The sequence below is a fragment of the Muntiacus reevesi genome, chromosome 11 (genome assembly GCF_963930625.1).
Source record: "Muntiacus reevesi chromosome 11, mMunRee1.1, whole genome shotgun sequence".
In the NCBI taxonomy this organism is placed as follows: domain Eukaryota; kingdom Metazoa; phylum Chordata; class Mammalia; order Artiodactyla; family Cervidae; genus Muntiacus; species Muntiacus reevesi.
The window spans coordinates 26,209,779-26,233,905 of record NC_089259.1 but is presented as its reverse complement, the minus strand read 5'-3'; the positions used below and the strand labels follow the sequence as shown (position 1 = coordinate 26,233,905).

Sequence of the window (24,127 nt, the reverse complement as noted above, 5' to 3'; positions counted from 1 at the left end):
AAAAAACCAGAAATAAGCCATAAATTCAGTAACCATTCCAAGTGTCTTATCGAGTTCCAAGAGCTATAAGGAAGGCGGTTGGAGCCTTTCACTCACCTCAAAAAGTCTGTCACATTCCATAATCATGTGGGCCAGGCCCTGAGCCGCGGCCAGATTCTCACTGAGGTCCTTTTGATCTGGCTTCCCGGCGGCATATTTTTTCTGGATGACTCTGTAATTGAAGGGAACAATCCTCAGCGGATCCCAAACCCGAGAGCATTTCACAGGACCCAGTTCACCCCTCTGCTATCTCTTCATGCCCGGATGCCACCCAGATTCCAGACTTTCTCATTTCCAAATAAAAACAGTGACCACACATCTTAGATATCCAGAGACAGGTTAAGAGTCTGACAAATGAAAAACCTTGGAAAAACACAAGGGCAGGAATAACTGTTGGGGGAGAAATTAATCCATTTTTCCCCAAGTTTGAAACTACTTCACCGCAAGCTGCTGTGCTTGGGCCTGAAATCCAGTCTTTTCAAATTGAAGATTTTGTAAAATATCACCTTGTGTACTTTTCCCTTCCTTCTCACTCACAAACACACAAAATAGAACAGAATTCCAGGTTTTCCGGATCACAGAGGACACTCCTCAATGCTACCTGGGTAATTCTCTGACTCTGAGCCACAAGAATCAGGTTCCTCCAAACATTTTCTGATTATAAACGAAGTGCTAACAGATCCCCAGGTTGAAGTGCAATGCATGTAGTTTTTTTTTAAGTAGCCCTGGGGAATATCTGGTTTAGGATTAGCATTCCTGTTGAGAAAAACCCACCTGGGGGAGCTTTCTTTCTTCAGTAAATTCAGGTGGAAGAGGGAGGGGGCCAGACACACGGCCAAGTTCATGGCCGTCATCTGATTCTCTTCCACTGCATGGACCACGTCGTTGAGGAAGCACAGCAGCGTCTGCAACACCTCCCGGCTCTCATCGGCCAGCAACAGGATGGCCGCCTGCACTGCCTGCAGCCTCTGCTCCTTGGGGACATCTGTGAAAAAGTGGGTGCCAGGCCGTCAGAGGGCCAGCCGCAGAAGGAGCCGGCGGGGGAGGGGGAGAGTGCGCTACCTTCCTGCAAACATGCTCGGGGTCCTCGTCGTCATCAACAGTGACCGTGAGGACAGCTGGGGGCACAGAGAAGTCATTGCTTTGGACCCAGCATCGGAACCCCCAGTCTCACTCCAGAACTCACGGTCTTAACGACGAGGCTGGACTCGCAAGGAGCACCCTGTGCTGGCTTTTCATACGCACCTGTCTGCCACCTCAGCTGTTTCAAACCACTTGCCCATTTCCCTCCCTCCCCAGCTTGTGAAGTATCTCTCAGGATGCCCAGGGCTTGTGGGAAGGGGAACCAGGTCCCCCCTCCTCTCAAGCTGTTCTTCTGGGTGGTCCCTGTGGTGATGACGGTGGTGGTGGTAGCGGTGGGGGAGGGGGGCCCTGGTCATGCAGGCTTGAAAGAGAATTGGCTTGAACAGTAGGAGGTAACTAAGAGGGAAAATCCTAGAAAAATGGGTGCTCCGTGCTGCATTTTGCTGCCCCCTGGCTGTGTCTGTTAGTGATCTTTTACGACTGCTGCTGCTGCTAAGTCACTTGAGTCTTGTCCGACTCTGTGCGACCCCATAGATGGCAGCCCACCAGGCTACCCCAGCCCTGGGATTCTCCAGGCAAGAACACTGGAGTGGGTTGCCATTTCCTTCTCCAATGCATGAAAGTGAAAAGTGAAAGGGAAGTCGCTCAGTCGTGTCTGACTCTTGGCGACCCCATGGACTGCAGCCTACCAGGCTCCTCCGTCCATGGGATTTTCCAGGCAAGAGTACTGGAGTGGGGTGCCATTGCCTTCTCCACTTTTAGGACTGACTCACTGCCTTATTCCCCTCACTGTGAAAGATACTATCAGGAACTCACTTGAGTTAGGAAGTGTGAAGTGTTAATAGCTTAGTCGTGTCCTACTCTTCCTGACCCCACCAGGCTCCTCTGTCCTTGGATTTCCCAGGCAAGAATACTGGGAATGGGTTGCCATATCCTCCTCCAAGGGATCTTCCCCACCCAGGGATTGAACCCACGTCTCCTGCATTAGTAGGCAGATTCTTTACTGTCTGAGCCACCTGGCAGGAGTGGCCTCTTCCCCACAGTCATTGGAAAACTCTTGACTCCAGAGTCTATCCCTGGAATGTTGTTATTTCTAGTCTGGCTACTAGAAGTCACCGCAGGTCACTCAGAGCCTCAATCAATGTGCTGGCTACCTGACCCTCCATTCTTGTCCCGGCTGGTAGCTCCTGTTCACCACTTCCAGATTCACGGGTCAAATAAGCAGTTCTGATGGACACTGGCCCTGCAGCACAAGCTTGGCTGCCTGGGAAATACTTGCTCTCTCTTTCCTCTCTAAGAAAGGCCATGTTCTGTTCAGGTTTGGGCTGTATAGTGCTCAGGGAGGTTGGGCCCTTCCCTCCAACCCACACTGGCCTAAACCAAAAATGGTAACCCCGTTCTTCCCTCCAGTGATTGATTTAGGTATACATTTAGAAAAATGTATACTTTCTGGCTTGTGGGACCGAGATAACTGCTAGGTAGGCGTTTCTGTAAATTTATCTCCCTGACAGAAAGAGACACATGCCTGAGGAGATCCCGTCTGCTGGCCTCTTGCCTTTGGATGTTATTTTGGGAAGACATGATAATGCTAAGTTGTGGCAAGTCCTATTGTGACCTTAAGGGGATAACCAAGATAGGCCCACTTCAGCCATGGTGTCCCTGAATTAACCAACTCTGGAATTATTCAACTCCAGATTTTCTGTCTTGTGCAATTATATAATGTCTTTATTGCTTAAACGGTTTGTTGGATTTTGGGCCTGTGTTTATAGCTGAGAGCATCGTAACTGGTCATCTTCCTTAACAACACCCAAAGGTTCTCCAGTGATTAATGAATCAAGTATAAGCCCTCTGCTCTAATGTTCAGTGCCCTTCCTGGGTACGGGCCTCAGTCTAATTTTTGGAGTCATTTGATGCTTCACTTGACAGTTACCCTTCTGCAAGCCAGATGGAAATCGCCTGACACATGTGCTGTTTGCTTCACTCAGCATGTGTTCCTTGTGTATCTCAACCTTTAGTTGTCACCTCTCCATCAAGTCCTATTCCTCATCTCAACCCCCTTGGGTGCTCTTTGTGACTTATCATGGAATGTCTCCAGTCTTGCTGTATTGCAGTTATCTATGTACGTCTTGTCTCCCTAAGTTGTAAGATGCTTAAGAGCAGAGTTAAGTCTTACTCATCCATGGGCTCTGCAGTGCTCAGCACAGTGCCCTGAACATAAGCTGAAGTCAGTAAATGTTTGCTCAGTGAAAATAAACCCTGCTTTGATCTTTTTTTTTTTTTGCTTGTGAGTCTCAAAAAGAGCTGAAAGCATTTATCTCTTGGAAATAATCTGGCTTTAACCTTAGACTAATGTCAACCATAACCCAAGAACTGATTTCATGTAAAGGCTCATATATGCTACTTCCAAACCACAAGGGAGGTTTTACTGAAAAAACGCAGCTCAACCTCTTATGGCAGAAACATGAATTCCCTGTATTTAGGATTCAGCAACCTGTATCACTAACTTGACCTATTCATTTTGACAAGATAATATTTATTTAGTGGGTCACTACTTTATCCTGTTTTAACAAGTGGTACTTGTTATAATCCTTTTTGTTTGCAATACTGCAAACTCCTAAAATACATTTAGTACAGAATTCTCAATAAGCAGGAATCTTCTTTGAGTTGGATCAATTTCATGACAAGGTTCATGAAATGGTTCATGCATATGTTGCTAAAAACTCAAAAGTCCACAGGCTGAGTGTTTTTTTCCCTGAAGAATTGAGACTTGGACCATTAAATACTTATAGCTGACCCTTGAACAACATGGTTTGACCTGCACAGGTTCACTTAACAGGCGAGTGCTTTTTCCTGATAAATACACAGTCAGCTCTTCCTATACTTGGGTCTTGAATTTGCAGATTCAATGAACTGTGAATCCTGTACTGTTTATGACCTGAAGTTGTCTGAATCCTCAGATGCCCAATTGAGGATACGGAAGGAAAACTGACAGTGGGACCTTAGTATCCTTGGGGAGTCCTGAAAGGAAGCCCATGCGAATGCTGCACAAACATAACAGTGCCGCTAGGAAAAAGTCACGTGTTCATTTCTCCTCCTGCCCTTAGTAACTACCTTTAGCAGGGTATGCCTTTAAATCAGTAATTGCTATTTTCAATTATTAATTATAGGGGCTTCACTGAGCATTATCAACTTCACATCACTTAAAAAGTTCTAAGTGAAAATATAAATTAGTTGAATTAAGCTTAAGCTTTGATTTGCTTTGCTTACTTATCACCAGTTAAAATGCATGGTATTAAAATACAATTTGCCCTTGATTTCTAGTCATTTTAACACATCTGGATTTCATATATACCAAGGAAATGCTTTCTTTTGAAAAACACCTGTGTTTAAAATAAATTCTATTGTGTCCCTTTTCATTTTAAGTTTATTAAAATTACATTGAAAGTTAGTTTTTTTTTTTTTAATTTATCTTACACAAACCCCTATTGAGAGAAGGAAGATTTTTATGTCAAAAGGTATTTTCAAATGCATAAAATATAGCCTGGAGATTTTCATATCAAAGTGTGAACAAAGTTTACTCCTGTAACTTTTATATACTTCATGCATTGCTTGTAGGGTTTCCCTGGTGGCTCAGCGGTAAAGAGTCTGCCTGCAATGCAGGGGCCACAGGAGACGTGGGTTCGATCCCTGGGTAGGAGATTCCCTGGAGAAGGGCATGGCAACCAACTCCAGTATTTTTGTTTGAAGAATCCCATGGAAGGGGTGCCTGGTGGGCTACAATCCAAAGGGTTGCAAAGAGTCAGAGGCAACTGAGGCAACTTAGCAAGCACGCATGTATTACCTGTATGATTAAAATTCAATCTATGTACCTTCTTTTTTTTTTTTTTAGGTGAATGGATGCACTTAAGAACAGGCTGGGCACTGTACCACTTACACTGGTAGATGTGGAGGAAGGTCTCACTGAGCTTGTTGGTGAAAAGAGGCTCGGGAAGGTCCCGGAAGAACTGCTTCACCATGTCTGCCACGTCGTAGGCGGACTGGTCCTCATAGCTGACATTCTCAGGGAAGTTCTCATTCATTTGACGTAAGGCATGGATTCGAGATTTCACACCTGATTTTCGAAAAAGACCCACCTGAAACAAGCCACAAGGATGTGTCAGTGAGGCTGCCTTTGGCCCCAGATATTTTCTTCCTACGGCAAGCACCTGGGGGGTGATGGGAAGGCAGTGGGCCCAGGACTCGGTGAGCTGGAATTGTGACCAAACTAGTAAATTGTAAATTACTAATTTAGCTACTCTGGGCAGTAGCGGAACACTGACTTCCTCTCCCACAAAATGAAAATAATAATAGTACCCCACCTTACAGGGCTACGGAGAAACTAGGTGTGATTGTGTTTTGTAACCTGTCAAGTTTTATAATACCACCGATGTTATTGTATTCATTTAGTTAACAAGTAGTGATTAAATACCCATTATGTATCAGGCATACTTATAACTTCCTGGAGTCATCAGTGAGCAGACCAGACAAAATTCCCTGTCCTCTGGTTGTGTGCACTTTAGTAGGGGTTTTGAAAAAGTTCCGTCAATGGAAGGTTTGATGGATACCAGATAAGTAACCATACCCAGTGCCCCTTTGAGGGAAAGGTTTATTGGGAATGTGTTCATGAAACAAAATAATATCACAAGCATGTATTTTGATTGAAAAGTCTTACTTCTATGCTTTTCCTTCTCTAGAATCCCTGTGACATATATATGCTTCTCATATGATGCACCTACTACTCTAGCTGGATAGTTGTTATGTATGTAAGTCATGGCTCTGATGAGAATGATTCCTGAGTGGCTTTTCTTCAGAAGTCAAGACGTTGTCTTATGTCTTTTTCATTCTTAGCACTTAGACTCCTCTGCTTGACAAATAAATGGAGCAGTAGGGCACCATGGGGATGATGCCCCAATAGCAACGAGCAAGGGGGGAGCAGAGCCCCGTGGGGATGGAGGGTCCTGCAGTGGTTTCCAGGTTATGCTGTACGCTCCCCTCGAGGGGACCTGCTGCCACCCCAAAAGAACTGAGCTTCTCTGGGAGCCCAGGCTTACAGTGCATTAGTATGTCTGTTATTTTTAAATGCCTGCAGGGCACTGAGTTTCTCAAAACCGGTTCCTCAACCCTCCATCTGCACTCTTCTCATTCCCCAAGGGCTCCCTGGTTGGCCGGCTTCCACGCTCCCAGCGGTCAGAGAGGTGGGCAGCGGCTGGACCAGGAGTCAGCGCTGGCCACTCTTCCTCTGCTCGGGAGTCACGCCAGGCCGGCGTCCACCCGAGCTCCAGCCTCTGAGCAGAGCTCTCAGTTGCTGCTATAAATGGAGAGCAGCCCTCACTCTTTCGAACTGCAGTAACAGCCAGGGAAGAATTCCAAGCAGTTAGGGAATACTCGGGGTTTTGTTAGACGTCAGAGGCACAGAACGCAGGGGAAATTATACACCGCTACTTTTTGTGGCAATAAAGACAGAATCCTTAGTAATCCTGACTGCATTCCGAGGCTTACCACCCCAATTCCACAGAATTGGATATTCAGGCAGAGTGTCACTTAAAACATTAATCGCTTTCTTTTTGATTCTTAAGGTTTGGAACGCCTAGAAAATGCAGGAACGTTGCCAAGAAGAATCTAAAGAACATTTCTATTCCTCTGGCGACTACTCCAAATTTTATCAAAAGGCAGGAGAAGAAAGCATGTACTGTCAAAAGAAAAGTTCAAGGTGTCAGATAAGTGATTATCGGAGTGAGACCCGGCCTCAAAGTGTGTTTACATCTCTAGTTCTGGAAAGAGGCCCAGGATCAGGCCTCAGGGCCGTGATGCACACAAGTTCTCAGAAGCCAAGTGCCCTGGAGGTGAATTCCTCAGCGTGACTCACAAACAGGGTTCCTCCAGTTAGTTGGGAGTATTCCATCTGAGAATTCCTGTTGTTATTGACGGTGGAGAAATACTGATCGTGTTCTATAAAAAGAATAAAGCTGACAACTGTGTGTGTGTGAGTGTGTGTGTGTGTACGTGTGTATGTGTGTACGCGTGTGTGTGTGTATGTGTGTACATGGCAGGACCAGGTTCCTCATTGTCCTCTGGTTCTCGCCGGCGTGGATTTTGGTGCATGTGAGGTGCAGGTACATACACATCTCAGGAACACTTTCTTTGCACTGTTCTGTCTCCAAGTTTCTTTCTAGTTTCAGCAGATACTGTTATTTTAACGATTTGAGACGTGTCTGGAGCTCTCCAGCCGCGGGCTCTGCGCTGCTTGTTCCGACTTCAGATCTCTCAGGATGTCCAGAGGGTTGTCAGGTATTTATTTGTTCTGCCTCAAATTCTGACAGTAATCTTCCTGTCCCACCCTTATCTTCCAGGGGACGTGGGAAAGATCTGTGGATTCTGTGGATTTTTGTTGGAAGCACCAAAGGAATTTTTTTTTTTCTAAGTCTAATAAAAGTAAAGGTGGTCTGAAATCAGATTCCAGATGGAGTACTGAGGATGGCAGAAGAGAGACGGGAAGGGCCCCTGTCTTAAAAAATGGCACTGAGCTGATGGAAGAACTGCCCTACTACCTGCCTTGTTATGGGACCGTGGGAATTTCTATTGTTTAAGCAATCTGGGGGCGGGGCTTCAGGTCCCTGCAATAGACAACTCCCTGGTGAAGTAGAAGCTTTTTCTGGGACCAGAGGCAAGAGCTTTTCTTATCCGTCATCATAGAGCAGCCAGGGCTGGGGGTTCCCAGGATTGCCAACCATCACTTCCTCTTCAAAAAGCTTTCAGAGCTGTGATAAAATGTGTATTTGTGACTAATTTCTTTTTGTAAGTAAAAAGTGGAGGACCAAAGAAACCACTGAAAATGCGTTTCTTCTAAGGGCACCGTGGTCATTGTGGCTGATGGGAGGCAACCCCAGGCCCTTCAGTTTCATTATGAAGAAGACCCAAGATGTGTGAAATGTCTTTCATTTGCTTCTGTGTCTGTTGCTGGTGGCCTGGTGACCTGGGTAGTCACATGTGGACCCATGTTTAGTTTAATGCACTGTGGTCACCATTTTGAAATTCTTCGTAATCTCTATGCACTTTTCATTTTGCACAAGACTCCACAAATTACACAGCAGGGCCTGCTCTCACGTACCAGAAAGTATGGCTCCAACATCCTCTCTTAATAGGGAAGAGTAGTGGTCAGCGATGCAAAATTCATTTCATAAGCTTCTCTCTTGAACGTCATCTCTCATTTTCAGGGTAAAAGGATGAATGATGAGTGCCCCTCTGGTCTGGTTTTACTGTCCTCTCTCTTTAGTCTTCCACCTAAACACTCAGTTTTGAAAAGCAAGGACTCAATGTGCAATTTAAAAAGACAGACCCAGGAACATCACTCATTTTATGATGTTAGGTTGGCAGCAGGTTGAGGACACTTGTACTGAGTATGAAGTGTCTTCACGGCATAATTGGGCTTTTAAAACTTACTACTCCATTAGAAGGAGAGCGTGGGCATGAGTGCTACATTAGAATTCAAGTTTCATCTAAATAATGTTAAATCTCCTACTTGGCATCCTGCTTATGCTAATCCTTTCAGCACTTAATGATGTTTATCAGGACTTGTGTTTCCTCTTCTTTAGGGATGTGCGCCACTAATGAAGAAAGGTTGGTTTTATCCAGAGAGAGAAAGGTGCCTGAGAGCAGTATGTAGCAGGTTCTAATGTGGAGCCTTGCAGGTTTGGCCACTCACTGCCATGACTCTATACTCATCAGGAGCTGGGTATAACCTGGGTATCATCTACCCTTCAGTGCAGCTGATTTAGGGCAGAAATAAAAGGTCAGCCAACAGAGCCTGGCTCCTTTCACACACTGCCATGTCTGAAATGATTCATAATCAAAGGTAAACATCCTTATTTCATCTACAGCCAACTGCTCAGGTGAAAATGGATATACTGTGTTTCATCACGAAGAAGATGTTCTGTACTTGGGGATGTAGGTGGTCCTGTTTCAGGGCTCTGTCTGTCTTCAGCTGTTTGTGACGTCCTCCTGTTTGAGAAGACTGCTTAGCCTGAGGGGATGAGGCGGAGCAGGGAGGCAGCCTCCCTCTCTGGGGTGAGAGGCTGAGCCTTGGGACAGTCCTAGAAGGTGGTTGGAGGGGACCACGTAAAAGGAGGAGCAGAGAAGTCAGTCAAGCGTGCTTCAGAGGAAGGGTATCCGAGACCCTTTCGTCCTGCACAGTCGTGGGGCTTGGGGTCTCAGGATCCTGTGTAGACCTGAGTCTTCAATACAGTGGAGGTGCCATTGGTGAAGGAAGAACACTCATCTGGCAGTTCTCCTTTCTTGTTCTTTGGTCCCTCTTTCTTTTCTGATTCACTGGCTTTTATTTGCTTGAGTTGGCTCTTAAATCTCTAGGAGAGTCTTCCTCCTGAGCCTGGTTTTCTTATTATGCTTCTCTACTTCCCCCTCATCGCTTACGGTTGCTACCTGCCTTCTCTGCAGGGGCCAGAGGGGGCCCTCTGTGTGCTCCCCACACTCTTTGCTGATGAAGGTGGGGGGTCCTTGCCAGCACCGAGTGCCTCCTAAGAGAGAGCCTGGCTAAGGCAAAAGTCCCTTTGACATCTGACAGATTCTTTCTTTTGACGGAGACAAGAGAAGGGTTGACTTGTTCATTGTGTTTACATTTACAGTCAGTATCCAGGTCCACGAAATGAGCCTTTTTCTTATAAAGCTTTGCCAGCATACTGTTTTTCAGGGTGGTGTTTGTTCAGATTAAAGAAGAAAGAAAGAAAATAGTTACAGGCCTGAAACGGAGACAGGGAATAAGCATAAGCCAGAGAGCAGGGGTTGAGGGGGATTTGGTTCTACTTTCCTTCTTTCCATTTGAATGACTTTTGCTTCAAACAGGAGACTGGCGTCAACAACAGTAGCAGTGCTGGTGACACACGTTTATTTGGAATCTACAGGGGGCAGGACTGGTTTCCGTTCTACATAAAGACTATGTGGTGAGTGGAGTGGTGATATTACAACGCGTGTGTAGCCAATCTTGTTTAGGAAAGAATTCAAAGTGACTGACAGTGATCTATAAATTAAGGATCATAGATGAGACCATCAGAGCAATAGGAAAATAAAGACAGAAAAGGAGAGCAGGAAGTAGGAATGAGGTTCACACACAAAATTCACGCATGCCCTCACGTTACATATATTAACTACAGGCAGAATGTGCATTTGGCCACAATAATTCTCTCAGCCAATGTAGAGAGGAAAACATATCCAGCTGAATGAGCCTGCTGTGCCTAATATAGACAGGTCAGTTTTCCCCAAAATAACAATGTTTTCAGGTGCTGGGACCTGAGGAAGAAAAATTCTTTGGTTCTTACAGAGAAGACACCACATGATACAATGAATAGCATCATCAAGACAATCCTGACACTGAATCCATCAGTGAGTTGTTTAGGGCCACTTCTCAAAGTGTCCCTCAATGCCAGAGGTGGCATCACCCCAAAATCACTGGGGACAAGCAATTCTAACGGGTGGTAGTGAAATGCATTTGTTAAAAACTTGGACCCTGGAGATAGATTTTCAAGCAAATGTTGGCTTCACCATTGCCACCTGGGGGCTAACCCTGCCCTGGGTGGATAGGGAATTGAGTGAGGCAGTGAGCGCAGGATACCTAACATCCCTGAAACATGCTGGGCACTTAAGAAAGGTTATAGTTATTGAGTGAAGAGTGTAGATGAACTGCGGCGTTTACTTTAAGCATTCCAGAACAAACCCTGTTTTCTCTCAATAGAGCATTTGCTGATAAGCACTCGAGTCAAAGACTTGAAGAGAATCAGCCCAGAGGGAAGATGGGTCTCATATACCTTTATGAAGATTGAGAAGTTTGGAAAAATGTGTCTGAACAGCAGGCTACTCTCCACATAATACAATCCTGGGTCTACACTAATAGTCCAATAAAAGTACAGTTGAAGCTTCAAAGTCCTGTGCTGAAGGGCATGGTGGCAATGCTTTCAGAACTGCAAAAGAGATTAATTGAGTGAAAAGTGGAATCACTCAGTTGTTTCCAACTCTTTGCGACCCCATGGACTGTAGCCTGCCAGGCTCCTCTGACCATGGGATTTTCCAGGCAAGAATACTGGAGTGGGAAGCTGTTTTCTTCCCCAGGGGATCTTCCTGACCCCGGAACTGAACCTGGGTCTCCTGCACCACATTGCAGGCAGACTCTTTCCCATCTGAGCCACCAGGGAATTCCCAGGGTATGGGCAAATGTTGGAGCCCACCTCTCCAAAAATTTTTCTCAATAAAATACCCATAGACCTTCTACTTTTGATTAATGTGTGCCTTTGGTTAAAAGTTCTAAAATTAAAAAAAAAAATCTAATGCTTAACTATCAGCTTCATTGGATTGCTCTATTGGGATGCTACTCACAAATCAACTAATGTTGGGGCATCTGCCAAAAATGAGTGCTATTAGTTTTAGACAAGTGGTCTGTTGTTTTTTTTTCTGAGAAATAACAGGGAAACCATCCAGGCCATTTCTCAAACAAAGCAGCCATCACCACCACAACGGTAACAGCAAACATGTTTACCCTCACGGTAACATCTAAATATGAAAAAATGTAGATGTGTGTATTATCTAAATTAAGAGTGGGAAGGGAAAAGGGAATAATGCATTGAGTTCAATCAGTGATGGCACTGAATGCAGAAGTTACTCCTGTTCTTTTCCATTGAAAACTGCTATCTGATTCATCAAGAGACCATCCTGATTCTAAGTATGATCTCAGCACTGGGGTGGAGACGATACCAGTTCATGAGTTCGGGCAGCTTAGCTCATTTCTGTCCACTTAGCTTAAGGCCAAGGGTAAATCAATGAAAAGTGCAAATAACCTTAGTTTGGCACAGATTCTTCACATGGTATTAAAGAGTAAGATGAATAGAAGCCATTACAGGATAGTTGCCTGAAAATACCCTCACTACTCAAGGTTGCAATTGATCAAGCGGAAACATGGCTTTTATTTTGGACAGAATGTCTAATAGAGAAACTAATGAGTATTAATTCAGAGGAGCAAAGGCCTGGCCTGGTTAATCATAGACTAGGTTGCACTCTGGGCCATTCATTGTCCACCACTGTGGTGGCCCCCACAGTCCTGGAGACGGAAAATGGTCTCCAAAAATTTTGTTCACCTTGAGCTTTTTAATCAACTCCACAAGATGAAGGGACATTTAACTTAGCTGATATTATTTTCATATTTTACTTGCACATTTAAAAAATATATAAATAAATTAAAAAATATAAATAGTTACAGTGCTGCTTCAAAAAATTAATAAAGGGAGATATAAACACCTAATTCTAGTTTAAAAACAAACAAACAGGGATAAAAGAATGCTGTGAAATCAGTGGTGGCATTGAGACCGTAATTAAAAGGAAATGCAGTAGATAGCTTTACTCCCAGTTTCTGGGGAACACAAATTAGCCATCACAGGTACAAATGATCAATGTTAGCTTTCTGCAGTCACTCCAGGGTGGCCTTCAAGTTGCCAGTGGGGAAACACCCTCGCGTGCCTTGACGGGGATGTCACCTGGTCAAATTAAACAGTGACCTCCTAAAGACGACAGTGCCTTTTCTTTCTGAGAGGCATGTCTTGTCTGAACCTGGACAGATCTGGTCTGGCTGCCGCTCTGTGCTGCCTGGCCTGTGACTGGGATTGACGACCCTACCTGATCGAGGCAGTTGCTGCGTAGATACCTCAGCGCTTGCTGGATGCTCTGTGGCAGGGGCTGCCCAGTTCTCTGGACGTGAACGATGAGGGGAACGCCAAAGACCACCTTGTCTCGATAATCGGGAACTTTCATCCTCTTCATGAACTTTGGAACTGCCCTAGAATTCACAGAAACCAGGTCATGCACGCCTCGTGGAGCACACTGCGGGGAGAGGCTGTGAAAGCAAGAGGGAAGCCAAGCTTTTGTTGAAACATCTGACAGGCGCCAGGAAATGCAACATTTCTCCCTTGATTATTCACATTACATTGGAAGGACTGTGTGTGCCCTGTGCCTATAACTGTTAAACAGGGTGATTCACGTTAGCAGAATGGATTTATGGCCCTGCTTTCAAATCAAGTGCTTGACATTCCAGTTTAACTGTGATGGACACACTTCTAAGTGATAAACACTTCGAAGTCCCCAATAAGACAAACAAAACAATATTAAAAACTACATCAGGAAGAAGAAATTTGGTTGGGGCTGGGGGAGAAAGAAAAGAAGATAAAATACTATGTTAATATCTTCCCTTACTTTTCTAGACCCAGTTGTACTTTATAAAGAAAAATTTGATATATAAGCATATGTTGATTTGACCACACAATATAACTTCCTTATTATATTTTATAAAAGCACTGCCAATTCTTCTTTGTGCATAATATATAACATATGACAATTAGCAGCACATCTTATGTTTTTCCAAATCCATCAAATTGTCTAAAATCGGTCCACATTCAAGTTCCAACATGTGCTTTTGTGAGTTCCTTATTCCAAAGGTTTACTGCATAGTCTTGTTTTTATTAGCCAATGAAATAAGAGCGGAACTGTATTTGAAGAGTTCGGTGCTCTCAGAATGAAGCAATGCTCTAAGTGTGGAGCTCTGCATTGGGCCAGGAGGTACAAGAAACAGATGTTTTCTTTGCAAACTGCCAGAATTACTTTACGGCAAGTTTATTTTTAATGTCTCTGTTCACAACTGATCACTCTTTACTTGGAGCCTGACTGCCTTCCATGGAAACTGACAGAGAGCTACAAAAGCAATGCTTCCTGCAGGTTACATCTCATCCAGGCTTTGGCAGCCCAGAGGCAGACACTGAGGAAGAACTCTGGGCATTTTCTTTTTTTTCCAGGAGACTGGCAGTGAAGGCAACAGATTCCTCAGAACTCAGAAAGCAAACACTGAAGTGCTTGCCATCACACACTGAGCCCTGGAGCGAACGGTCCCCTCCAAGGCGAATGGGCTACGCACCACGTCCAGCCGTGCTTGTTGGACATGGAGTGTTTCTCCATGATGGCCGTGAGGCGGAGCAGCGAGAAGCGCTGGAGCAGGTTCAGCTGGCCGGCTGTCTGTCCGCTGATGTGGGGTGACGCCGTAGATGGCTGCGGCTGGTGTGAGAGCTGGAAGCTGTTCCACCGGAGTCGCCTTTACCGGAAAGACCATCAGAGAGGCCAGTCACAAAGGGGATGGGTTTGTCAGAAAACATGGGATGTTACCGATTTTTAAGTAGCTAATCAAAATAGTTTCCGAGCCAAGAGAATCACAGAGCAAATGGAGCAGAAAGACACAAAATGCACAGAACAAACAGAAGAAACTACTTTGGAAGAAGTCATTATCTGTTTCATTGGTGGTGTTAGTTGCTCAGTCGTGTCCAACTCTGCAACTCCCATGGACTGTAGCCCGCCAGGCTCCTCTGTCCCTGGGATTCTCCAGGCCAGAATGCTGGAGTGGGTTGCCATTCCCTTCTCCAGGGAATCTTCCTGACCCAAGGATCGAACCCAGGTCTCCTGCATTGCTGGCAGATTCTTTACCATTGAAGCCACAGTTAGGAGGCTTAAATAAGTGATATAACAAATTTTTTGTGTTGGTTTATTCCTAAATCCATTCCCACAGTGTTGAAAGCACCTGAGACTGTGTGTGTAAGAGAGAGAGAGACGTTCAGATAGACAGAGGCGGAGATGGAGAGCACACACATGTGGGAGCTGGAGAGTACCGTCACACTGCCGTCCTGACTCCACACTCTGACTTGTGACAGGTGCAGATGAAGCTCTCCTGACGTGACCGCACAGCAGTGAGCCCGAGAGACATCACTGCCTCACGAGAGACCCTACTGGTTACCCCCTTCCAGGGACATTTATCTAAGGTGCTTGTGAAATGGTCATAGTAAAACAGCTTTTATGTGCTTTGTAATCTGCATTTTAAAGTCAAAATAAACATATGAAGTACTGTATACACCTTAGATCTCAGAAATTTCTCATAGAACTTTTTAAAAATTTAAGATTTGGCAAAAGAGATGCTTGGGAAGGTCATGGGAAGAGCCTGTGCACAGGCAATGGGCCTTGTCATCAGTGCTTTGCACATAAGAAGCTCAATTTTTTTTTTGCATAAAACCAAGATTGAATTAAAGGGTAAACACTGGGAGAAACAAATGTGAGTTAACATGGATTCAATCTGCACAAAAGACATACTACTGTTCAAATAATTCCCAACCGCATACATCGCTTAGACCAGTGTTAAACATTTAGAAGGTACTCTATAAATGTTTGTTAAGTAAACAGACCATAATTATTATGAAATGGATTTAAACCTCATTTCACAAAGCCATGCCACCAACCTGTTTGGCCTGGTCAGAGAGGCCCCTACTCCCGAGTCCCTCCTTTCTCTGACCCCAGCAGCCTCTGACTCAGTAAGAGACGCTCTGTCTCTTTCCACGTCACTGGGTGTGGTCCGACCTTCGGAGACAGAGTTGCCTTCGAAATCCAAGGTGATCTGATTGGGAGAGGGGAAGGGGGAGAAGCCAGCCTCTCCGGCACTGTGTGTCTGTGGTTCGGGTAACATGTTTCTGGACCAGTCATCCACTACCTCCTGGAGCCCATTGACGTGATGGAGGATGTCATCTAGGTGAGGGAAGAGGTCATCCTTCTCCAAGTCCAGAAGGTCCCCGGTGCTGGCGTACAGGTGGGAGCCGGGGACGTTGTCGTAGATGCTGACCCGACTCGCCCTGTGGCAGGACCCCATGAGCCTGGGCTCTCTGGCCCCCGGGCTGGGCTGTCTGCCCAGGGAGATGCTCCCGGTCCTCCAGTTCGCCCCGTGGCTGTTGTCTGTTGGCGAGAGGCTTTCTATAGAGAGCGCCTTGGGGAAGGTTCCTGGTTTGTGGTCCTTGGGGACGTGCACCACCAAGTTCTCTTGGGAGTGAAACTCATGCGCGTGGTGGTTTCGGTCCCCCGAGTCCCGCAGTGCTGTCCCCGAAAGCACGTCCAGGTCTTCGAGGTACATGCCCCCGCGCTTGTGGGCCTCCTGGCACCTCCGCTCCTTCAGGCCAGGCGTGCTCCCCCCACTGCTGCTGTTCTCCGAGGGGCTGCTCTCAGCACCCCACTTGGTGGGGCCAGGAAGCCCGGCACTGCCGGTGGCGGGGGGCGAGTTCTGGAGGTGTCCGTTTGGGATCTGGACGCACTGCATGGCCTTGAAGGAGTCGGGCTCCTGCTGCAGCACGGGACCGCTGATCACCAGGCCCCCGGTCCGCCCCTTGTGCCTCCCCTGCGCGCCTTTCCCTCGCAGCGTTTCCATGCGTTTCAGGAATGACTTGGCCCTGGCCCGGCTGGGCTTCTCATTCTTTGGGTGCAAAGGGTGCTGGAGCCCGTCTTTGGGGGACGGCAGGAGGCTGTTGCCCACCAGCGCGGCGTCCAGCATGACTGCGCCCTCGGCGCAGTACTGCCCGGGGCCCTCGAAGGCCTCCTGGCCGGCGCCCTGCCCGCCCAGCTGGCTGCGGCCGTCGCTCCCGCCGCTGCTTTCGCTGTGAATGGAGCAGACCTCGGGCTCGCTCAGATCCGTGAGGACGCTTTCACTGCTGGTCGTGTTTCTCATCCTAGTGTCTCCCGACAACCCATTTCTGTCTCCTCCAGGAAACAGTGTGTGGAGGTCGTCCACGCGAGACCACCGGCGGCTGGTTCTTTGGAAAGTCCATTTGTTGCTGATGCAGAGATCTTCCTCATCAGAGTCGTCACCCTGGAAAACAGCAGCAGGATGCTAATGTAAGGGTGGCAGGGGTGGAGAGGGCAGTCCAGGGAGCGTGGGCACGGCACCACCGCCTCGTCCTTCCCTCCCTCTCACGGGTGGGCCCTTTTGCTGGTCTCGCCCCCATCTTTATTGTCCTGGATGCCCTCTTCCTTCCCAGTAGCTGGAAGATCCCTTCCCAACCCGTCCAGCGCTCTTCCCTTCAGTTTTCCTTCCCTCCTCTATAAGAAGCTTCATGGACCGATTATAGAGGATGTAATTACCATCTGGCTAGACAGGCTAAATATAAAACACCTGCAGTTCTCCCTTTTTGAATAGAAACTTAATCTTGCCATAGAAGGCACTTCTTTCCATCTCTTTATGGAGCCCTACGACCATATTTCTAGCTTTCCTCTTCTGAGCCTCAGAGTCACTAGATCTCAAAGCCAATACTCCTTAGTCTCCCAGACTTGATTCTTAGCATATGTTCCCGTGCAAGTTAACAGCCAAATTATCTCCAAATTCCTGGAAGTGGAAATTTGGGAGCCATTCTAGAGATTCCTGGTGGAGGAAGGTCCCATCCCAGCCAGCACCACCAGGCCAGCCTTCTTGTTTTTAATCAGCCCTGGATCTGAGTTCCTTCCTGGGACATGGGTATCTGGGTGCTATGGCCCCACCATTTTGCCCTGTCATACACCTCACACATTTCTCTTACGTCTGGGTTCTGCCTGAATTTGTAGCCCCTGAAACAGAAGAGTCTGGGTTCCCTGAATCCAGAATTGGCTTTGTTTATCTTTGCAAATCCCTGGGCCCAGCCCAGCACAGACATATAAATAATTTCCTTTCCAGATGAACTGGATCATCCATTCCTTCCTCCTCTTCATTATGTGTATTACCAAGACCCGACTCTGACATGGTTCTCAAATCTGCTCCCTCGTTCATATCTTCACTCTTATTCCCTAGTGCGGGCCCTTGGCACCTCTGGCTGGGTTATTACAGTAAAAACCGGGCCAACATCCTCTCCATCTAAACGACTTTCTACAGTGTAATCCAAGTGCAATCACAGGGTTTCCCAGTTTAGGCACTTTTCATTCCCCTTAGCTCTCTGAAGTCTGGGTATGGCATTTTCAACCTGACTTTCAACATGAAGCTCTTTCAACCTGACTCCAATGTGCTTTTCTTATTTTAATGCTTCCTCCCCATCTTCCTGCATTCTGCTCCCTGACCTGCAACTAGGTCCAATACCCAGCTCTGTGACAGGATTAAGAGCCTAAAATGTTTATATGGTCCCCTGTCCTTCCCTGGTCCCTGGCCATTCTTGGGTACTCAGCTTCATGGGTCTCTTTGACGCCTTCCTGACAGCCCCAAGGCAGTGACTATGCTTCCACTGTGCTCCTGTAGCATTTAGATTTTTATTGTAACACTTATTATAATGCTATCTTAATCTCATGTCCCATGCACCTACTCTCAACTGTTACAGAAAAACTCATCAGGTCCAGGGCCTGTGTTTCTGTGCCATATTCATATTTATATCCTCCCCAATGCCGAGCGTAGAGTAATTGCTCTCTTCCTCTCTATGTGCGTGTATATATATTAATTGGACTAAGTGTTATTTCACTTTACCTTGGCATCTGGTTCTAAGACCTGGTTGCCAGTGCAAGCAGTACCAGTTAGACTTAGGTGACTGTCTGAAAGTTGCTTACTCTCCCCAAAGTGCATTTCTATCATTTATAAAATGGCATTTATAAAATGGAACTGAAAATCGGTTCTGCATCATAGGTTTGCTTCGGGGATTACATGAAATAATGCACTGATTAATCCTTCATTGAGGGGTGTTTTGGCTTATTTGTTATTTTCTTGTGTTTGTTCAGCTGCATCTGTGCTTCCTGTCCATGTAAGATCTTATCCATCTTTCTATATATCTGGCAGCTACCTTAACTCCTCTGGACTTCGCAATATATTGTCTTCAAGAAAAAATAAACAGATGCTCAGTCAGTGAATGTGGGATCCTTCCATTCTTATTCCCTGAAAATCTAGGTTCACAGGGATTAGACTACATAACAAATTTGCTTATTCCCTGAAAATCTAGGTTCACAGGGATTAGACTACATAACAAATTTGAACTTTCAAGTATAAGGTGGAAGAAAGGATGGCAATCACAGAGAATTTCATAGCTGTGGCAGCATGGTGGGAAATTAGCTTTGAGTTTTAAAAAAGTTGCATAAAACTTTGGCAAAAGAGCTTAAAAAGTTGCACAAATGGAAAAAGGGCAAGACTCTAGGATGAAGACTCAAAAATATCCTTTTTTCATAGCATTTTCTACCTCCTTTTTCCCTGTGATGGATACAATAAACCCTGACATCTAAGGGCCATTTAAATATCAGGTACTGTGACAGTTTGAAGGTTGAGTTTATTGGATTTTCATGTCATATTTCAGGAAGCTAGGAGAAGTTGATATTAAGTAAACACTCTGAAAAAAACCTTTTAGCAAACAGTTTCTGAGAAGGCAAAAGAAGGATATGCTTTTAAAGAAAATACAGATTTCTAAAATAGAAACTACAACATTTAGTGTTGGCTCCAATGAGCTCTCTAAAGCAATCCCAAACTTGGTTACTGATGCTAGCAAACCACATACTAGTTGGAGAAGGACTTCTTTATGTTGGTTTAGAAAAGATGCCAAGCCGGGCACTGTGGGCTAGGGATGGAAAGCCCGCTCCTGTCTGCTGGGCTCTAAGAGCTTATTATACTGGCTCTGGGCAAAAAGAGATATTTACAACCCAACCGAAGCATGTGAAAAAGTGGTAAACTCCTGGGGAAAAAGGCAAACAGTTCAGGGAAATTTTGCAGTATTTAGATGGTTTGAATAAAAACAAACAAACAAAAAGCAAAGCAATAAAAAACAAAAATAAAACAGAGAAAAAAGGAAAATATAACTATCTTCTTTAGTATGCAATTATCAGAGTACGTCCAGAGGGTACTGACATGATTCTGTGTCTGTTTTTTCCCACTGGTGCAGGATCTTTGAAACTACTGATAGTGACATACAATAAGAAATACATTTTTTAAGTTATAAATGGGTACTAGAGATGCAGGGTAAAACACCATAGATATAATGAACACCGTGTATGTTATATATGTAAGTTGTTAAGTGAGTAAGTTCTAAGAGTTCTCATCACAAGGAAAACATTTTTTTTTTTTTCCTATTCTTTAGCATTGTATCTCTGGGATGATGGATATTCGCTAAACTTACTGTGGTAGTCATGATGTATGTCAGTCAAATCATGCTGCACACTTTAAACTGATACAGTGCTATATGTCAATTATGTCTCAATAAAACTGAAGAAGGAAAAAAGGAAGTAATACAGCACTGATAACAGTATATGGAACATACTAAGTGCTCAATACATGTTAGCTGCTCATAAAAAAGAAAAATTCCAGCACAACTCAAGGCATGTGTACAAATTACACTAAAGCTAAATAAATAAATACATAAATTTATGCTATCACAGTTATCTTTATCCTCTGATATTTTATATTCTAGTTTAGTCCATTTCATTTTTTTTAAATGTTGTTTGCAACCCATTAGATTCATCTGATAATCTACCAATGGGCCTTGATTCACAGCATGAAAAACACCACAGTTTTAGTTTTTTATATACTCAGGGACCAGCAGATGGTCAGGGACATAGCAGACTCTCCAATAATAAATGTAAGGTGTACTCTTTAGGAGATGATCAGATTTCATCTTTTTTTTTTTTTTTTGAGGCTAGACACAAACAGTTTGTGATTATTTAGAAATGCAAAATGGAAACCTCTAGGAGTCAGATGTTTTTATGATAAAAAGACACACCAAACTAACTTTATTCTCTTATCTCAGCAATTTAGTAAACCAGGGAAATACTAGGGACTCATGTGTCTGGATTTTAGCCAGGAACTGACAAAAGGCCAAGATGCCAAACTGCTGGAGGCTACAGAGCGTTTTGTGAGTAGCTGGTTGAGTAACTCCACCAGAGAGGGTGATGGAAAGACTGAAAGCAAATGACGCAGGACGCCTCCAGGCTGTGTCCATTTTAAGAATAAGTTGAATGAGTCAGAAGGATCCATGTTTTTAAACTGTGAAGATGGCACAGATTATTCACTAGGTGCTCTTTTTGCTGTTGTTTATTTTTAATTGGAGGACGACTGCTTTACAGTGTCGTGTTAGTTCCTGCTGTGCAATGAAGTGAATCGGCTATAAGTACACGTCTCTCTTCTCACTTCTGGACCTCCCTTCCACCCCGCCCCCATCCCATCCATTCAGGTCTCACTAAGCCATCTTAAGCAAGGCACTCACTTTGAGACTCAATTTTCTCAACTGTAAAATGGAAATGATAACAACCCACATCTGGCATGGTTTGCCAATAGAATCAAATGAGAGTATATGTGAAAATGCCAGATAAATCTTAAAGTGTAAGATGAAACTAATTATTGTTGTTAGAGAATACTGATTTGAGATGCATAAGGATCTTCACAGAATTGAAGGATGGCCTGTTAATAAGATGAAATTTCACGAAGTTAAACACGAAGAACTTAACTTTACAAATTTATTATAGGATGTGTGGGATGTTCCTATCAATAATCTTGAGAATTGTAGCAGATTTAGGCTTAATGTGAGTTAACAATGTAATGTGGTAACCAAACCAAGACATTCACCTTAGGATATTTGCCCAAAAGCATGGATCTCAATACTTGGGAGGTGCAGCCCCATTGTATTCTGCACCGGTAACGTACATTAGGAACAACGGGCCACAGCTTAAGGGGCCCATGGAATGGGATATATTTTTAGAGTAGAGTAATCAGGTTGGCCAGTGATCTAGACATCACAACCTTCTATGAAGGATGATTGAAAGGACTAACGGTTTGGTTTAGAAAAAAGGAACTCGAGGACAGTACAACTCAAAGTGTGGTCAAGGGGCTGACAGTCCCCTAACCAGTCTTAAGTGAGGTGAGTTCAGACACTGAGAGTAAGTATTAAAACCATTTGTCACCATTTGGCATGGCTGTGCTATCCAAGTTCATGATCACTGGACTTGTCTTACTAAACAGGGTTGAGACCAGCTTGTGTGCTGGGCTCACAAGGTCCATGTTACATGTGACATTTCAAGATCTGTTTATCTAGCATAACCCAAAGTGTATAACGTACAGGATTCACCGTTTTACAGAAAGACTATTGTAGAAACCAGCTGGTGACTGTGGATTAGAGATGAATTTTGACAATATAGCATCACTTACTTCATTTTGGTAAAAGTAAAAAAGAATAGCCAAAGCTTTTAAAAATTACTTTAAAAACCTCTTTATTTTTATTTTTTTTAATGTGTATCATTTTAAAAGTCAGTATTGAATTTGTTACAGTATTGTTTTTGTTTTATGTTTTGTTTTTTTTTAGCTGCAAAGCATGTGGGATCTTAGCTTCCTGACCAGGGATTGAGCCTGAACCCCCCAATTTGGAAGGCAGAGTCTTAACCACTGGACCGTTAGGTAAGACCCACTCAACATATTCTGTGGGACTGGCTTCTTTATGATGGTTAGTATTAAAACAAAGAAGTATTTGAGATACACATTTCCCCCTGTGAGTGGTTTCTGTCAATCAAACCTAAATTAGATAACAAACAAAACTCACCATCGGGAGTACTCATAGTCATAGTGTTTGACTGAAATGTTGTATAGACATTTAATATGTGGAATTGGTATTTCAAAGTAAACTTTTTGTTTAGTTCTGACAGCTGAACAACAGGAAAAAAGTTGCAAATGCAATCATGATTCTTCATATTAATTGCCTAAGTGTACACTTTTAGTAAAAATATGAACAATTTTTGTAATTCTTTTCTGTTTCCTGGTATATTTGTTTCAGTTATATTTATTGGAATGCAATTTTGTATCTTCAAAGTCTAATAAAACATTTAGTCTTGCATTTTCTCTAGTACAATCATTAGAGATTATCTAATTCATATTTCTAATATCATTCATGTTTCTAATAATTGTTTTGTAATGAATTTTACAAAAGTATCTTGGTCAGTGGCAGGCTGGGAATTTTTAAAAAAATTGATCATTCACTGTAGACAGTTTAAGAAACTTTGTTCTAGATTGAACAGAGGTTAGAAAAGTTTCTGTAAAGGGCCAGATAGTAAATATTAGAACACTACAGTTACTCAACTCTGCCTTTGCAGCCAAAAGAATGGGTGTGGCTTTATTCCAGTACAACTGTCTTTACCAAAGCAGGAGCAGTAGCTTGCTGAGCTCTGGTCTAGACAAAGAAGAAATCTGTATTCTGTGCCTCTCCAGAGAGACGAGTTGGAATCAGACGGGCACGTTTACATCAAGTCAGCTTTTAGCTTATTATATGGAAGACTTCCAGTACTTAGGAAAAAATAAATTGCCTTGCATTTTAATGAACTCAAGTCTAGATGCTTATAAACAGAGGCTGAGTGAATTGTTGGATGCTCTGAAAGTAAATCCTCTGCTGGATAGGAGGTTGGAAAAGATGAGCGAAGAGCTCCTCTCACTCAAAGATCCAGGTTCGAGGATATTCACACATAACACTCTTCAATGTAAGATGTACTGCTCTCCACCAAGGGAATGATGGAAGGAGATGTAACTTCTCTCATTTGACTCTGCTGTTTGGAGCTGCCAGGTGGTGTCTTATTTGGTGGGACATTTGAGGTTATGAAAGGCAATGGGGGGGAGGGTGCAGGCGGAGGCTCAGACCAGGCCCCCTGACAACAGCTGCAGCTCCTCTGAAATGCCCACGGCATCCAGGCTAGGGAGTGCTGGCTGCAACGTGGCAATTAGTCATGGTTTCTTTCTTGCTTTCCACCTTGGGGTCATGATTTCAGAGAGCTTTATTAAAACTATGACTTTAACCAGGACCTTCTTTTGAAGCCGCTCGTCTTCCCTCAGGAAATCTTAGGTAGGAGTCCTGTGTGAGCATCTCACACTTTCCTCATTTAGCAGAGATCCTTATTGGAGTCTTCAGTCTCTGACTTTAACTTTGAATAGAACCCACGTCACATTAACACTGACTGTAATGAGGGGATTTCAGTGTCATCATAAAGCAAGTATGAATTCTGTAGGTCATAATGAAGAAACCGTTTTCTGAGCAAGAGTAGCTTTGCATGTGCCTTGGTGTTTTTAATTTAGAGGAAACTTCAAACTTCTTTTGGCTTTTTCTAAAAAAGTGAGAACATTCATAGCTGAAATTATATATGCTTCAGAGACAAATGCCAAAAA

General features: G+C 44.2%; 1 protein-coding gene across 7 annotated transcripts in view; it reads right to left on the bottom strand.

Annotated features, from left to right (window-relative positions):
* Positions 1-24,127, bottom strand: part of STARD13 (StAR related lipid transfer domain containing 13) — a 221,877-nt gene that overhangs the window by 8,752 nt on the left and 188,998 nt on the right. For 5 of the 7 annotated variants that reach the window (XM_065901729.1, XM_065901727.1, XM_065901733.1 and 2 more), the window contains exons 5-10: positions 15,483-16,873; positions 14,120-14,293; positions 12,832-13,048; positions 5,057-5,255; positions 814-1,024; positions 97-211 (exon numbers count right to left, since the gene is read on the bottom strand). In XM_065901729.1, the coding sequence (XP_065757801.1) occupies positions 97-211; positions 814-1,024; positions 5,057-5,255; positions 12,832-13,048; positions 14,120-14,293; positions 15,483-16,873 (2,307 nt within the window). The remainder of the gene's footprint in view (positions 1-96; positions 212-813; positions 1,025-5,056; positions 5,256-12,831; positions 13,049-14,119; positions 14,294-15,482; positions 16,874-24,127) is intronic. The other 2 variants (XM_065901731.1, XM_065901730.1) reach the window with 1 other exon arrangement.